The sequence below is a fragment of the Protopterus annectens genome, chromosome 7.part1 (genome assembly GCF_019279795.1).
Source record: "Protopterus annectens isolate FY-2018-M chromosome 7.part1, PAN1.0, whole genome shotgun sequence".
Lineage (NCBI taxonomy): Eukaryota > Metazoa > Chordata > Ceratodontiformes > Protopteridae > Protopterus > Protopterus annectens.
The window spans coordinates 514,992,646-515,010,321 of record NC_056740.1 but is presented as its reverse complement, the minus strand read 5'-3'; the positions used below and the strand labels follow the sequence as shown (position 1 = coordinate 515,010,321).

Sequence of the window (17,676 nt, the reverse complement as noted above, 5' to 3'; positions counted from 1 at the left end):
TTCAGATCATCAGCTTTAACCACTGCCCGGTTGTTTTATGTGCAGTGGCAGCAGCTGGGGATTTAACGACTGCTGCTAAGGAGATGAAACTATAAACACACTGAACGTTAGCACAATCTGAAAGTATTCTTAAGAGATGATACCCAACAGCATTCAAGAGACTGAAGGGTCAAAGAAAGAGGACTAATTCTCTGGTCACCACACATTAAGGTTAATATGGATCATTTTTTGTAATATATTTTTATAATCATGCAGTCTCACAGCTCATGGACTTTTGAGCCAAGATGCAGTCATCAAGAAATGTCGATTACTTAGGATTACTTTCAAGAGCAGTTTATTCCTGACATTACATCCTGTGTATGAAGAGGTTTTCATTTGTTTAAGTCAATGTGCTGGTGTCTGTAAACTGCAAAGAAATATCTGTTTTTGAGATGCAGCACTTGGGAAAGGAAACAACAAGGCATAAGCTGGCAGGCTTCTTCTCATGATGAGAAGGTAACAGACAAAACCAAATGCAATAGTTACTCAAACCAGAAACAGAGAACTGTTATATTATTCTAACTGTTTTCATCAGGACTATGCATCACACTTTCTCCCTAACCTGCTCAAGACAGGCTGACAAATATTAACAAAGTCTTCTTCTTTTTAATGAATCACAAAACATTTTGCTTATGGTAAATTCAATAAAAGAACAAAGGAATTAAAAACAATATATGAAATGCTACAGGCTTACACTACTTGTGTTTGTGTTCCTCAAAGTGTACAATGCTGTATTGTTTGGTGGTAAACTTAAAAAATATGGTCTTGTAACCAAGAGTTTTAGTAGTTTTCATCCTGTGTGCCTTCAGTTTTGCATTCCATTCTCCTATCCTTTGTTGAAGTTCTTGCTCAGAGTCTGTTTGTAATGCTAAATTATCTGCATACAGCAACTTTGTTGATCTGTCCTCAGCTGACCTGTTTGCTGATGTAATTCGTCACCATTATGAACAGCAGTGGGCTCAGAGTTGAACCCTGATGCACCCCCACTCCCACTGAGAACCTTTCTGTGAGACTGAATGTTATTAGTACTTAAGTCATTAGGTTCATGTACATAGCTTTCACTAAGTCTGCCAATGTTTCTGGGACTTTGAACCACCAAAGTACTGCCCAGATCAGCTTTCTTGGGACCCTATCATATGCTTTCTCCAAGTCTAGGAATCCCACTTGGACTCTTTCCTCATCTCTATCTTCTTTTCAGCTATCTGCCACACTGCAAATATTGGGTCAGTTGGGCTACATCCTGATCTGAATTTTAACTGCTTTTCTCCCATCTTACTTTCTACTAATCTGCATACCCATTTATGCATCACTTTTTCCAGAACTTTCATCCAATGTGATAGAAGTTTGCTACCTCTGTACTACCCACAGTTGTGGATGTCTCTTTTGTTCTTGTATACTGGCATGACCATGCTTTTTCCACAGTTATCTGGCATGCACCTTTCTCTCCACACTGCTATGAGTACTCTCAGGAGCCTTTTCTCCCAATCTCACCCAGCATCTTTATCATATTTGCTGTGACCTCATCTGAGCCTGCTGCTTCCTATAACTTTATTTTCCTTAGACCTATTCTTATTTCTTCTAGGGTGTGCTCCTCCTCTTCTCTCATCATAGGCTGTTTCTGAGACAGTACAGCTTCTGTAGGGTTTTCTTCATTTAGAAATACTAGAAATACTCCTTCATCTGCCTTTGATGTCCTGTGGAATGGTGAACAGGTTACTGCTGACATCCCTTATGGAGGGTGCCTGACTATCTTCTTTATCTTTCTGTCTTAGAATTGCAACCTGATCTAGTTTCTTTGTGCCACTGATTGAGTCACTTGCCAGAACCTGGTAGAGTACTTCTAATGCCCTGTTCTTTGTTATTGCAACTCCTTTCTTAGTCTCTATGTTAGCCAGCCAGTATTCCTTCCTAGCCTTCTCCATGTTTTCTGTATCACCTTTTTTCCTGCTTTCTGTCTTTCTGTACTTCTGCATTCCACCACCAGCTTTCCTTATGGACCTTAATTCTATGCCTGGATTGGCCATATATCTCTTCTGTAGTCCTCACACATACTGTTTTGAGGTGCTGCTTTTGTGCTGCAGTGCTTTTTCTCCAGTCACCTTCCATGTCTTCAGCCTGGTCTCCGTTGACCTTAGAGGCTTGTCTGATCATTGCTTGCAGCTGATTTTGGCAACTAGTAGTTTATGTTGCGGGCTGACTGTTTCATTGGGCATGACTTTGCAATTGCTGCGTCTACACCAGTGCCCTTTCCTTAGTAAGAAGACTCTACCTGAGTTGCAATTGCATAATTCAGTGAGAAAACATAAAAAGTTCATAGCCATAAGCTAAATCATTATTGAAGTCATACTAAGCAGCTACTTCACAACATTTTCCACCAAGTTGTTAATAAACCCTGGCATCATGATTAAGTATTTGCTTGATGATTCCTCTACACCCACATTGGTACCAAAGAATAACTAAGGTGACTCTGTTTCAGTGGCGGGAGCATCCAGGTGATTACATACCTGTAGCACATTCAGTTCATCTTGGGTAATTCTATCTCTGCTGCTCCACCTGTCTTTATACAAAGTCATACGGCTATCAGGTTGATATATTATCATCTGCTCTGGCTTCATCTAACTTCTGTGTATTATCCTAACTATGCTACACTATATGCACATGTGCCGTCTTCTGTTCCCCTCCTTGCATTAAGACATTGTACTACTCTGTTCTTATACCCCTCTTTTTCCTCCTTCGTTATTCTTTGCACCATCTCTGCAGTGATCTGCTGTGCTGCTATGCATTTAATACGGTTCTGAAAACTTTCCATCCAACATAACATAATCATAGTATTGTCAGGAATGCTTGATTAATACTGTCTTTGCAACTACTAATGTTAAACTGATTAACTACAGTTTGGCAGAGCAGTTGAACTTTTTGTAAAGCAAAATTTTGGTAAAAACCCCTTAACACCCCTGTACAAACAAGCATCTACTTATTTACAGACCTGAGATGACTAAATTACACTGATTGATATTCAGACACATTAACACATGCACTGTTGAATTTCCATTTTGTAGGAGTAATTCAGAACTGAACCAGTAATCCGATAATTAAGTTCAGTTGTTAAAGTTTTTCACACGTCACTTACGTTTTGTCAAGGAAGTCCATAAGAGGTCTTAAGACAGTCTCAGCATCAATCGCTGCATTATTCCTATTTGTTGTTGCATTAGCATTTCCTTTCATTGTTTGTAATTCGACATTCATCTGTTTTACACAGTCCTCAATTATCGGTTGGAAGCTGCAAAAAGTATGAAACAGATATTGATAATTATAAGAGGAAAAACAAAGTGTGCTTAAATAAAAATAAAATGAGACATTTCTTATTCATAACAATAAAATTAATTTTGCACAATGCATATATTAAAGCAACACAGAGCCATACAAAACAACATTGCCCTCCTAAATGACCTCACTAGAAGCTAATTTCATCGTAATTACAACAAAACAATTAATAGCATAATCGATAAAACATCATCTACAACCATCTGCTTGAAAAACATTACTGTCAGATTGGACCTCATTTTAACTATGTAAACTAAAGATATAGTTAACAGAATCTCAAACTACAAAAATAATCATCATATAACTTGCTAAACTAAAATATAACAAATAAATGAGCTGTCACTTAAGAAAAAAAAAACTGTAAACATTTGCCTCAGAACTAGAATTCAAAATCATTCACAGGCATTTGATTAATTACACTGTACAAACTACCTCAAACCCTACTTAGGAGAAATATAGGCAATAAATGTAGCCCATACTGGGAAGCACTAACATAACAAATAGAAACTGTGCCTATGAGTACTTTTTCAGGACTTAAGATTTTGATAATGGACTGAGAATGTCTGCCATATATCTTATGAAACAGTTTTCCAGTTTGGGTATGAATGTGAGCTGGATAATGTACCGGATGAATATGTAATTTACTAAAATACAAAGAGGACCAAAGAAAGACAAATTTGTTTTGAGACACTTTGAGTAGGAAATGAAAGACAAACAATTTTGATTTTTTTTAATAGTTAAAGTGCATTATACTCTGAGGTGCCACTGTTTTATACCACAGTTAGTAAACTGTGATATATACACAGTGCTTTTAAATGTCATCCAACTAAATAAGACATCATAATTTATATTTTCCTTTAGTTTCATCAGTTACAGCTTTCGGCATGTATTCTTTCATTTTTAGTATGCAAAGAATGCATTTTGTCTGATAAATTATGTAAACGGTGAAAGGATGACAATAAAATTGTAAAGAGCAGCATATCAGAAATACATTTCCCTGAATATCTGCTAATCACAAATGAGATACACTAATAAAACGATAATGGACCACAGTGCTGCAGATGCGGAAATCCGATGTGTCCTTCAAAAGATTATATTCACCAAAGGATGTTGTGTAAGGATGAATAAAGATGGACTAGCTTAGACTGGTTATTTTATAATAATAACATGTGAAGAATTTCTATTAGAAAGCCAAACCAGCTTAATATTTTTTGATACTCAACTTACTTCTTTTCTAAAAAGTAGTTTAAAAGAATAACAGCATTAGGCACAGATTAAAAGCAATATTTCATCATCTTGACAATGCTGTTTATTTCTGTTTCTCAACCTGGATGTTAATATGTGGAAAATAAAGCTTTAGGTTGTTTAGGATAACACAGTCTAATCAACATGGCATTTAAGCATTCTTATATATGACAATACCAATTACTAACTGACTAGTGACTATAATATGATTTTACAATATAAAAGTTCCACACAAGAGGTTCATTGCCCATTTGATTGAATATACTGAGCTAATGCATAAGCGGTTCCAGACTCAAGAGACTGCAAGATGCTAGTTTGTTTTAGTAGGGGATTGCAGTATAACATTATTTGGGAATTTGACCTTTCCCCACAGTTATGCAATCTTAGAGTTGGTGTATGTAAGTCTGGAAAGATATAAGGGCAGAGACCCCAATGTGTGGGATGCAGAAGAGCTTGCACCCAAGCAAACTACAGATGTGTCAAAGTGTCAGAGGTAAATTTTTTCCAACTCTTTTGTAATGATTTATTTATTTTTGTTTAACATTTGTTTACTGGGAAAGTCCAACTGGGACAGAGCACATTTTCAGTGGAGACCCAGGGAGAAATGCACTAGGTGCATGTCTTTGGAATGTGGGAGGAAACTGGGGCACCCAGAAGGGACCCATGTGAATGCAGGGAGGACATGCAGACTCTGCACAGAAGGTACCCCAGCTGAGAATCGAACCAAAGAACATCTTGCTGTGAGGTGACAATGCTAACCTCTGCACTAATGTACTGCCCGAATATATTCATTTTTTAATTTTGTTTTGTTTTGATAATGTGATCATTTGACTTCTTGCTCAGATATGCTTCACATATAATAATCATGATACTAGATTTCATTGTGCAGAAAATACAGTCATGCAAAATTAAAACACAGATAAAGATATTTCAGTTTAAATGAGAACAGGATCTGGATTCCAAAAGGTCCAGGGCAGTGGAGAATAGTTGTTCTGCCGAGGTGGTATACCAGAATTCATCCCAATGGACAGCCACTCTCCCAAGTAAAGATTAAAAAAGAGTGTCAAGGTGCTGTAATACTCCACACAATATCCTTAGTGATAACGTTAACACAAAGTACAGTTATATCAAGGATAGACAAAGTGATCCAACAACAGTCAGTGTTAATGAACCACATTATCTAATTAAAGGATGAACAAAGGTTGCACAATTACATCCAGAGGTGCAATGCATTACTTGCAAGAAATCAAAGAATGAGAACAATATCGAAAGTGCAGTTTGCAGTGGACACACATGAACATTAGAAATGTCCCTTTGTGTAGAGAGACAGTCTTCAGTGATGTTTTTTGCAGCACATCAACAGGGGACAAAGTCGGCCTCTTGTAGTCTGCACATCTGCACATAGTGCAAGAAGTTGAAGACAGTATTAAGTAGTAGGATGTGTCATTATCACAGTTAGCCTGTCAATTACAGATGACCTCATTGTGTGGACTTGTGAGACTGATTCTGGAGGTGAGGAGGGCATACATATCAGTTTAATGTGGTTGTTGAGATGCACCTGAGAATATACTAAGTATTATGATATCATGAGATTCTGTGTCGGGGGGGGGTGGCAATGTGCCTCTACATACATCAACATGATAGGATCAGGCATAGAGTTACGTCATCTTGGGGGGGGGGGGATTGATATAAACTTCTGATATAGACAGATTAACAGGCTTCATTTTTTGATGAAAGCTTCAGAAAACAGTAAGGAATACACACAGATAGTTATAAAAAGAATCACAATAGCAGTGCTTGTAATATTAAAAGTTAAGATACACCTTATTCATCCCTAAATGGGGGATACAAGCAAGGGGCTATGTGGGTAGTATCATTTTGGATTCATTCAAACATATTGGAAGGTGTTATTTTTCAGTTTTCTAATTTATCTAAAAAAGATTTGTAGTCATCTTTGGCTTCTGATGGCAGTTTCATTTCATGTTCAGCTTAGTCTTTCTGGTGGTTATTCTTGGTAATCTATTTGTTTAATTCTCTAATGTGGACAGATATTTATACAAGTTTAATTATTATTTATTTATTTATTTGTTATAGAGCTTATTTATAGCAGTCGACCACTAAGATGGTTTACTTTTAAATATCCTGTTATATTTGCTTCTAGTGGAAGGACAGCTGTATCTGTATACCTTTTATGTAGGACTAGAATTCAAATTAAAAATTAGAAGCTGAACCTTCATGAGGAGTTGTGAGATTGCAGACAAACAGAGAGAGCTCATCAGAATATTTAAATAAGTCTGTATGTATAAAGTCCTTGAATTAACAGAACTGTGTATTGCTGTGTGGTTAGTGACTTTAAAATGAGAAGGTTACTTAAGCAATGAGTAAAAAGGTCACACAGGAAAACCAATTGGTTAAAAACACAAAAAGAAAAATCTAGCAAAGCTAGACTTTCCACTGTGTGATACCTTAAACATGGGATATATGCAAATTACCCTTCAAGGATATCAGGTGTTTCAGCTAAATGGCAATTCTGAATGTCCATGACTATTTCTTTTACTTTTAAGTCTAGTTATAGACAATTTCAGGCCAATAAAGTCAAACCCTATAGCTGTGGACATGCATGTTTCTGCCTTCTTATGGCATCATCAGTACAGCATAAGAGGAACTTTTGACTTTTGGAAACATAGGGTTGTCATACCCAACTGATATCCATAAACATCCATAAACATCTACAAAATATCCAAACTAACAAACTAAAACTAAACCAAACTAAAACAATCAGTAAAAAGGTCACACAGAAAAAAACAATTTGTTAAAAAAAAACCTCTTGTATCAGAGGCAGCATGGGATATATGCAAATTACCCTTTAAGGATATCCCATGTTGCCATTGATACAAGAGGTTTAAGGTATCACACAGTGGAAAGTCTAGCTTTGCTAGATTTTTCTTTTTGTGTTTTTAACCAGTTGGTCCAGCTTAAGCAGAAATGTAAATATTAAAGGTTTGGTACAGCTGGAGGTAATGGTAGTGAAGACCAGGCTCAGAATGTGCTGCCCTTTTGATGGTCCGGCTAACAATTTGTTGTAAGAAATTGTCTTTTGCTTCATCTAGTAACTGTTGGGTGCACCCATCTATAGAGGTACAGGCACATCAGTTAACAGAAGAAGAATTTAAATCATCCATAATAAAAGATATCTTTGGATAAGGTCATTTCACCAACAACACTTTGGAATCTATGATGGCCTGTTAGGGAGATGGATGATGTCCTGCAGCAGACAAACTGATAATTATTCTTATTATTGATAAGTTATTGTTCAATAAGTTGAGTAATTGGGTTGCAGAGAATGTGCCTAGAAGTGATATTATCTTCAACAAAAATGGACACTCCTTCGCTGTGCCCTTAATGTCTGATGGCATCGGAAGCACTGAAACCAGATAAGGATGGACAGCCATCCTTTCACTAAAACCAAAAATGTTGGAATGTTCACTTGTTGGACTTGACCCAAACAAGCACTTCAAGGTCAGCAAGGGCTTTAGCCAGTAAGTGCAAGCCATGGAGTGAGAGATCTACTCCATTTCTGGCAAAGCATGCTGGCCTAACTTCCATATCTATCCAAGCTGACACATACTGCCCCATCCCCCAAATGACCCTTTGAGCTGCTTTAGCCCCATGCTTAGAAACTAACTTTTATCTGATTAAGAATACCTGAGGTTTTGTTATAAGAATTTTACTAAAGCTATTGTTTCTTATATGGGTAAGATGGAAAAGTATTCATTTTGATTATTGCTCTGTATGACGAAAAAATAAAAAGAAAAATACTGCTTCAGCTATTTCTTTAAATCTTCTCATATTGTAATCAAACTGTTTTCATAACACATTGAAAAAGTATATGCAAATACTGAACATGTCCTGCCTGATAAGTCAGATTCCATCAAGGCGCTGGTGTCAGAGAAATGTTACCAGCTAACTATATTATTAATGTTTTATTCAGGGTCAGTGTAGAATTTGTTATTCTATTAAATGTATCATTTTCAAAAGTGCAAACATATCTTAAAAAGGAATCTAAAAAGTAAAGTAAAACATTGTCAGTGAAAGCCCAAATAATAATGTATCTATTTATGTAGGTATCTATCTAATTTCATTAAATTAATTAAAATATTTGTTGGTCAGGTAGGTGGGGTGGTACAAAGACCATTTCCAGTCATAACCCAGCTCACAGGCAAGATATATTTAAATGTTTGATTATTCTAACAACAATAACGTTTACGTTTGAGGACCCACAGGAAGTGTTAGGACAATGTTTACAGTCCAGGGAAATTGCTAATGTGAGGGAAAATTACCTTATACCTTGCTTGTTTCAGTTCACTGTATCTCCCATTGCTACTGAGCAGAGAGAGAAATGGAAGGGAAATTGGTGCTTTCAATGACTGTATAATATGAAAGAAATGAAAGTACACAGTCTAATAACTGTATGGTGAGATGCAATTGAGTGCCCATCAAAGCAGATCATGAGTCATAGACCCAGGGGTAAAAGGCATATAGCAAGTTGAAGGTCAGTACAACAGTAAAAAGCACATGGGCAATTTTTGAAGTTGCAAAAAGTAAAGACGCTATGACCAGCAGCAGCACAAATGAAAACAGTACCAGAAGCATATCATGAACCACCAAATGACTGAGCAGCAGCTGACGGCCCGTTCTTGATAGGATAAGGAGAAATATGTAAGGTTCCAAGATCAATGAATATAAAGATATGTGTAGCACTTACTATAATAGCTACACGAAATTTCCAGAGATGAAGCTAAGGACACACTGGAAATACAAAAGGATTTGGTCTGCAGAATATTAAATAACTTCCTTGATATGCCAGTTTCACACATGGATGAGCATACTTTTTAACAACATTTTGAGGGAAAAAGTCACAACCACATGTGACCTCTTTCTTAACAGCCTCAATCTACCCAAAGTACTTGTTACACATCACACACGTGGCAATAAAAGCTCCAGCTGGTGCCTGTGGACAGTGGTATGCAAAAAGGAAGGGCTCTAAGAATTCTAACTCTGTGCGAAACCTCAGAAACAATGGCATGCACTATGGAGAGCTAATAGAAAGGATATCACTCAGACCTGGTGATAAATTAAGTTAAAACCTCATCCACTCTCAGCTCCATTTTCCCACATCATATACCTGCATCGGCTCAACCTCCTTATTTTCCTAAGAACACGTCCTCAAGGCACTGCCCAAGGGCAAGAACACTACTTCTTTGTGGCTGGAGTATATACTCTGCTGCTGCTTGCAAGTCAGCTTGAAACATTACTTGTTGGAACCCCTACAGAACTTATTCAATATCAGGTTCAAAACAGGCTTCTTGCAAGATGAATAGAGTTAAACATCAGTCATTTTCTTACACAAATGTATGATGTGAAGGCTGCCAGCCTAGCTAGATAGAAATTTGTAGATAATTCTATGTCATTTGTAAATATTAATATAATCCACAGGCTTGGTTTACAAATGTAAAGAGAACTATATGTTATGATTAAACTATATAGTGTACTGAGCTTCAAAAATGTAATCACAGTGCACTCTGCTGGAAGAAAGCTGATAAGTCAAGCATTGTATGACAGATCTCAAGCTCAGAGACAGGATGCTGGGCCAGGAAATTATTTCTATTGTCTTGATTTAAGAGATAAATACTAAGGTTTTACATGTATAATATCTTTTATTACTGTGGCTTCCTGGCCAGGTGCAGCTTACTATGAAATGTAAATTTTGAGTTTCTATTAGTCTGGGAACCAGAGAAGTGTCAAGAATGATGTAATGTGAAATCACTCAGCAGTACTGTGTTATCAATTTAAGACTAAACTAAACTAAATATAAAGAATTGCATAATCATACCCTTTGGCAAGCATGACTTCCCTTGTAAATATCACATTGGCAACACACCTCTGAAAATAGATCCCGTAGTTGGGGATCTGCAAACCTATGTCAAGAATAAGGTGATCACCACGTATTCACTATTGCAAGGAAGTCTTTTTTTACTGCACAACTTCTGTCTAAAGTTATGGTATCCAGGTCCAGAGATGCAATGGTTCAACTGTGCTCAACTCTAATCAGGCCAATCACTGAATATAATGCCCCATTGGATATGTACCTGTCCAAAGACTTATCACAACTGGAAAGCTCACATTTCTTAGTGTTATACAGGCTAAGAGGTGACCTCTGACTTGCTTCTAGAGCCAAAGCACACCTATTCTGTGAAACCTATATTACACATTCACAAGCACAGTGGTGGTGTGCACACCTGCTCAGGGGATTTCACTCTATTTTGCAACATGAATAAAACACGAACCTATGAACCTACCATTCTATCAACTGCCACGAATGTGCAGCAAATTTTGTCTTTGTATCAGCTTAATTCATTAAAATAACCACCAATATACTGTTGCGACCTTGTGTCCTCCAAAAGAATAAATTAAATATGCAACTGGGCACACATTTACTCTGAAACATTTGACTCATTAATACAATATTCTTTCTTTCTTTCTTTCTTTTAAAACTCAAATTCATTATAAACTTTAAAAGATTCTTTTCCCTCTAAAAGTAGAAATATAGCCCTGTTAACCCTTTCAGACTTCTCTAAGATTCCACTTTTATTCAAGGATTAACTGAATTTCTTGATCCACTTTTCATTTCTCAAATAAATAAACTCAGTGAGTTACAACATGGCTGTATACAGACTACTTCTCAATACGAAACATAAAAATTACTTTTTCTAAGATAATTTCTTATACCATATTCCACTTTTCTGTGTCCTAACCAGACACAGTACTACATTTAATACATTACACCAACGGCATCAGCACGCATTTCGGTCGGCACCACAGAACAGCAAATCAAAGCATGAAGTTCCCATTTCATGCTGAATACATCAGTACATCATAAACAGTGCCAGTTTCTTAAAAATACACAGTCAGGATGTCAATCTATTATCAACAGCAGTGCACCTACTAAATAACCACTGACCTTTAATTACCCTTTGCATCACAGAGTCATGTGCGATCGAACCACAAGTTGGGGAGGGTATGTCCGGAATATTGTGAGTGTTTCACTGCAAATTTGGTAAAGCAGCAAAGGATTGTGTTTGCACTTTACCATTTCATCTTATTGTGGTTTGGGTACAGTGTAAATTAAAAAAAAAGTTATATGTTGGAAACTGTATTTTCCTTAGTGGCAAAATGTTGTTGGGGCTTGGGGTTTATTCTTCACCTTAGTGGTTCATTGAGGTGCTCCATTTTTGTGATTGTTTAGGTTTAATGTTTGGTTCCCTTTCCTTTCTTGATTTGGTGTGCTTGGTGTTGTTAGAGTCTTTGCCTCAGATTGGTGTGTAATTATTTAGCTACGCCTGGGCACTTTCTATTTTTGCTGTCAGTTAGAGGAGCATTTGCCCTGATGGCTTTCTCTTCAGAGAATTACTTCTGGGCACTAATTTTTGTCAAGGAACAAGGTGTTGATGTCTGCACAGTTAGAATGTCAGCCCCAGCAGCAGCATACACCTGAATGTTTTTGATAATTATACAAATCTATCTAATCTAATATAACCTATCTAAATTCAGTATTCAGTGAGGTTTTCCTCCTGTTTGACTACTCTACACAATTTGTCATTATATGTTAGGGTATCAATGTTTGAAAAAAAAACAAATTCAGGGTGAGCAGGATGGATATTTGGAAGTGGCATATTTCTCTCACATTTTGCAGTTATATTTAATTGACAAGTATCATCTTACACTATGTTTTTATTTATAATTATATTTTAACAGTTTGTGTTTTGAGTGTTTCTTGTAAGGATTTTTTAAAAGTCATTTAGTTTTGAGCAGTTTATAGTTTTGCTCAGTGCTTTCCATTGTTTCAGCCAGTCATGAAAAAATATTTAGAGAATTGTAGTGGTATTGGTTTTACCCCATTTTTCCACACTAGATCTGGTAAATACTTGCTTAGAAAAAAAAAGAAAGAGAATGCCGGGAAGGAGAAATACGTGCGTAGAGCAGTTTTATCGTAAGTATAGGGTGCTTTCTTTAAGTATGCCGTCAAGGTTTACAGTTAGATAGTTAGGCACAACACTAGGCTGAAATAGGTTGAACAAGTCCCCTATATATCTTTGTTTAACCTTTATCAGGTGTCATGGCTTATACTCTCAGTCTATTCCCAATGGAGTGCTCAATGCTTGGGATGTTTTGCTGTAACTGGTTCAGAAAACTTTATCTTTTTAACTTAGCAGTTAGTTGCATCCTTAACTATATATTTTTAATTATATTTGCCATAAGTTAACCAGACTTTCAAATAATGCTTCATTGGCTAATAATGTTAGTAGATGCATCCAAAACTTACGTGTGGAAGCTTATTTCTCTGTCATTGGCTTTTCCTTTGGGCTGTTTGTTTGTGATTTATGGAGTTACTTAATGCTATTATATTCAATGTCAGAGTTTCATGAATTAGTGAACTGGAAGGGGCGGTGTGTACATTAATTTATGCAGGTAAATCTTGGCGTTAGTGACTTTGTGGGGGTGGTTTATTTTGAGGTGGGAGGTTGTAACTCTTGTTATCCTGTTTGGAGATGTGCACAGTCTGAGCCAGATAATTTAGTGAATTGAAGAGATAAAGGATGTTAAAAATATTTTTTTGCCTTTTTCTCTTAGCACATGGAACTCAAAAGAGATCTTAGAATGACATTTTCAAGCAAGATGGGAGGCCACTGTGAGCAACGGTATTTACTGAAAGGCAGCAGCTGATTAAAACTGTAGCAAACCTTTGGTAGCCTTGAAGGGAAAAAGACCTCAGTTAGAGCAGTCAACAGCAAGGTGGGCTCCAATAACATCATCAGAGAAGTGACCTCGATCACAAAAATGCAAAAAGGGGGAGTGAGTCAGTGGTGGAGGAACCCTATCATCCTCCCCCCTTTTGGAAGAACCAGTCGGTCCACCAGGCAACACATATGATGTTTTATGCAATGAGGAAACACACTGCAGTATATCAAACCCTTCCAGCTGGAGGGCTACGCCCTCAACACCCCATAATGTGTGGATCTGCATCACTGACACCCCCCTAAGTAAATGTACCAACTCTGGGATCACACTATAGTGGTGAAAAGAACAAATGTGCTCATGTTGACCAAGTACATACTTACCCTGTTAAAAAATTAGATAGTGTGATTGTTTGGTAAAGTAATGGCTCCGTGCTGTTGTCTCAGAAAAGTCGTCTTCAGGTAAGTGGGCTTTCAATTAGAAGTAGACCCATATAAATCTGTGTGTGTGTGTGTGTGTGTGTGTGTGTGTGTGTGTGTGTGTGTGTGTGTGTGTGTGTGTGTGTGTGTGTGCATATATATATATATATATATATATATATATATATATATATATATATACATAGCTAAAGATATAGATTCATACACACACACACACACACACACACACACACACACACACGAGTATATGCTGTCTGTGTTGACGTTATTTTCATCTACTACACTTTGTAAGTTGTAAATACTGCATATCAATGTATATACTACAAGTTTATCTAACACTGTAGACATTATCTCCTTTCCTCCCCAGGCTTCCCCTGGAAAGATGCAATGCCCAAGTGGAATTTCTGGTTAAGAAATTTAAATAAATAATGTACTCAATACATGAACAAAGAAATTGATTGTGATGATTTGGTAGCTGATTTGCTGGTTTGGATTCAAAATGAAAAGGATTCCAAACCCACTGGTGGCACTAGCAACATACTTCCTCATTTCTTGTTACTCTCCATTGAGGTATTTGGAAATTATACTTAGAACACAATATAGCAAAAGTTTTTTTCAGGAAATTTTCCAGTGATATAAATACTAACTCTCACTCATCCCATCCTCTACCACCCTATAAACTTCCCTGCACTTAGATACCTAGTTCAGTGTTATTCCTGCCCATGGGTACTAGGGTCCTCTAACAAGAACCTACTAAAAGTAACCAAATCCAGTAATAACTTCAGATTCCCTCTTCTCTCACCAAATATTTGTATTGTGGATTTCCCTACCACAAGCAATACTCACCACTACTAATTCATCCAACTTCAAACACATTCTAAAGGAACACCTCATCAACAACTGGCTCTGCTCATGTACCAAACCAGGCTGAAATTGTCACTGCAACTACGCATCAGATTGCAAACATAACTCTCCTATACTTCCTAAATCTATTCTCTGACTGCTTTTTAGCGCTACTACACTCTCGACACTTGCTCCTCTCAAACTCCTGTTATCTTAATACATTCAAACTCACAAATCATGTACTCTCAAACTTAATATACCAAACATCATGTACCCTTTCATGTTATATTTTCATTTGTTTCTTATAAATGTTTTGCTTATATGTTTATTATATAACACAATGTTGTTTTCAAAATTGGTGCAAATGTTTTTCACTGTTGTTAAAATATTATCTCTCTTGTTATATTCTTGTAAAATTTTGTGAATTTGTGGTAGTTCTGTTACTTGGAACTTTTCTCCCCAGGCCGCCTCTGAAAATGGGCCTTTTGCCCAGCCGGACACTCACGGTAAACAAATGTAAAATAAATAAAATAAATAAATAATGTAAGCAATTCCTTATGCTATCATGAAGACCAGAGGCTAATTTTAAAGGAAATAATTTAAAGTTATTGACCTTGATGTGAACTGATCACACATTAGATTTCTCAAATGAAGCTCTGTAATGTATGCCAGTATAGTAATTTATTGAACATCATGACAATTTATTACAAGAGCTGAACCAGTGACTGCATTCTAGATGCATGCCTTAGCTAGTACTTGAGGCAAATTAGCATTTTTCCTTTGGAAGTCCAACACACCTGACATTTTAGTCAATACTTGTGTGCGGCTTTCATCTATTCACACAGTACTTAGCAAAGTCTTGCATCCATCTTCAGGTCTTAATAGCTTTTGTGTTTTTTTTTTTTTTTTTGTTACTACGCTGAAAAGAGCACTCTATGTTGCTGGTCATTTGCTGCGGACCATAAAGGGAATCCACACAGTAAGAGGATGTCTGTTGCCATCTTGTGAACAGACTGCTTTGTCTGCTATTGTACATACACCAGCACTACAAATTCCAGCTCTTTGTTCCCTTCACCGGCATTCTTCAACCATGTATATAAGGAGAATGCTATTCAATTCTATAGGGATGAAGTCTGGTTCCCCCATAGCACTGTATAGGATGATGTGGGTATCAGAAAATGATTTGTTGGCAGTGGCTGACAAAAGTGGATTTCTTCCAAAATGTCTGCATGATCTGCAACAAAGCATGTATGAACCAAAAGTTGTGTGGCATCTGCAATGTCTGATGACTCATCAGCTTGCAAAGAGAAGAGTTTTTTATCCTCGGCCTGTTCTGTGACATTAGCAGACATGTCCTTAGTGCAGTGGCAATCTTTGTCTATGGATAGCATAACTGAATCTAGTTATGGAGTTGCTTTGTTTCCCAAAATTGTGAATCATGTGATTTGCAAGAGATAACAGTTTTCACCTGTACTGCATGACTTCCTGTCTTTGTAATATGCAAACCCATATGGTAGTAGGTTTATGCCTGTTTTAGGGAATGTAGTATCTCGCTTCTCTGTCTTATTTTTATTTGTCTTGCAGTAAACTGTTTCTTGAAAATTGTTATGATGTTGACAACAAACATATATGCTCCATGACTGCATAGCACAAAAGGCCAAGGTACACCACTAATTCTAAGTTTGCTCTTACTTTCTGAGATGAGACTTCTTGTTTCAGATGTTTCATTCTTGCATAATGTATCATGGTTGTGTTTTTTTAAGCCATCATCAGAAAATCATAATTTGCTTAGAATTTAATGTGAGATTAATGGTACTGATGAAATGCTTGTTAATATCTTTTTTTTTTTACTGGGACAGATATTTAAAGTTATCTCCACCTCACTATTGATCAATAGAAAGAATTTAAATGCAACTAGATTACTAAATGTTTCTGAATTGTAAAGAATGATTATAAGAAATGTTTGGAGTGTGAAATGCATTATGTCCAGAACCTGTCTGTACTGAGTCATTATTACATCAGAAATAATCATATTTATAATGTAACAAGACACATTACAGACCACTGCTGATAAGTTTATTAACTGGGATCATTAAGAAGCCATGATAGCTACAAGACTTTCCTAAACTTTAGAAAAGTAGATAATTATTAGTCGTTTGTAAAAAAAAAAAAAGCAATTATACAAACAACATGTCTGCTCTCATACTAGTCCCTGTGTTGATTATATACCACTTGCAGAGAAATGGACAATAGCAGAAAGGTGTGTGGTTTGTACCTCACACTGTCAGCACAGAGTGAGATTGAATTGGTAATGGTAGTATATTTAGAAAGAAGTGTGCTGAGTTCCAAAACAGAGAAGTCTTTGTTTTGAAATAAAAAGGCTCATTTAATATTTATAATGTATATAAAATAAATGCAGTTTTTTATACAAAAGAGACTTCCCCATGATAGAGCACGGTACACTGGCACCTAAACTTAATACCATATTTATATCCCTTCATTCTGGCTATCACTTCCAAGGCATACTAAAAATAAATAACTATACATCTGTAAATAATGTTCTGCCAGTAAAAACAGTTTTAGTTAAACTAGACTGCATCTCAGTTAAAAATTAGTTATAGACAGAATGAAAACAAATGTCTCCCTGCTAACCACTTGCAACTATTCACACAGCACTGCCAAGGTTCCATATATTTCTGGCCCAGAATTAAACACCAGTTCTGATTTCAATGTCCTGCTTCAAAGAGTAGGTGTTACAAAATGAAAAGCAATCTCTAAAGTAACATTATCTGAATGTGTTGCCTTCTGTCAGATATTCTGTTTAGTCTCTGCCAAATATAATCAGTGTGTACAGAGGTTAACTATTTAACTGCCAAATATAATCAGAGTGCACAGAGGTTAACTATTTAACTGCCAAATGTAATCAAAGAGTGCACATAGGATAACTATTTAACTGCCAAATATAATCAAAGAGTGCACAGAGGTTAAC

The 17,676-nt window shown here is 36.5% G+C and overlaps 1 protein-coding gene across 1 annotated transcript in view; it reads right to left on the bottom strand.

Moving 5' to 3' along the window:
• Window positions 1-17,676, bottom strand: part of UNC13C (unc-13 homolog C) — a 4,920,764-nt gene that overhangs the window by 454,009 nt on the left and 4,449,079 nt on the right. Inside the window, exon 25 of the mRNA XM_044078941.1 lies at window positions 3,170-3,319. Within this exon, the coding sequence (XP_043934876.1) occupies window positions 3,170-3,319 (150 nt within the window). The remainder of the gene's footprint in view (window positions 1-3,169; window positions 3,320-17,676) is intronic.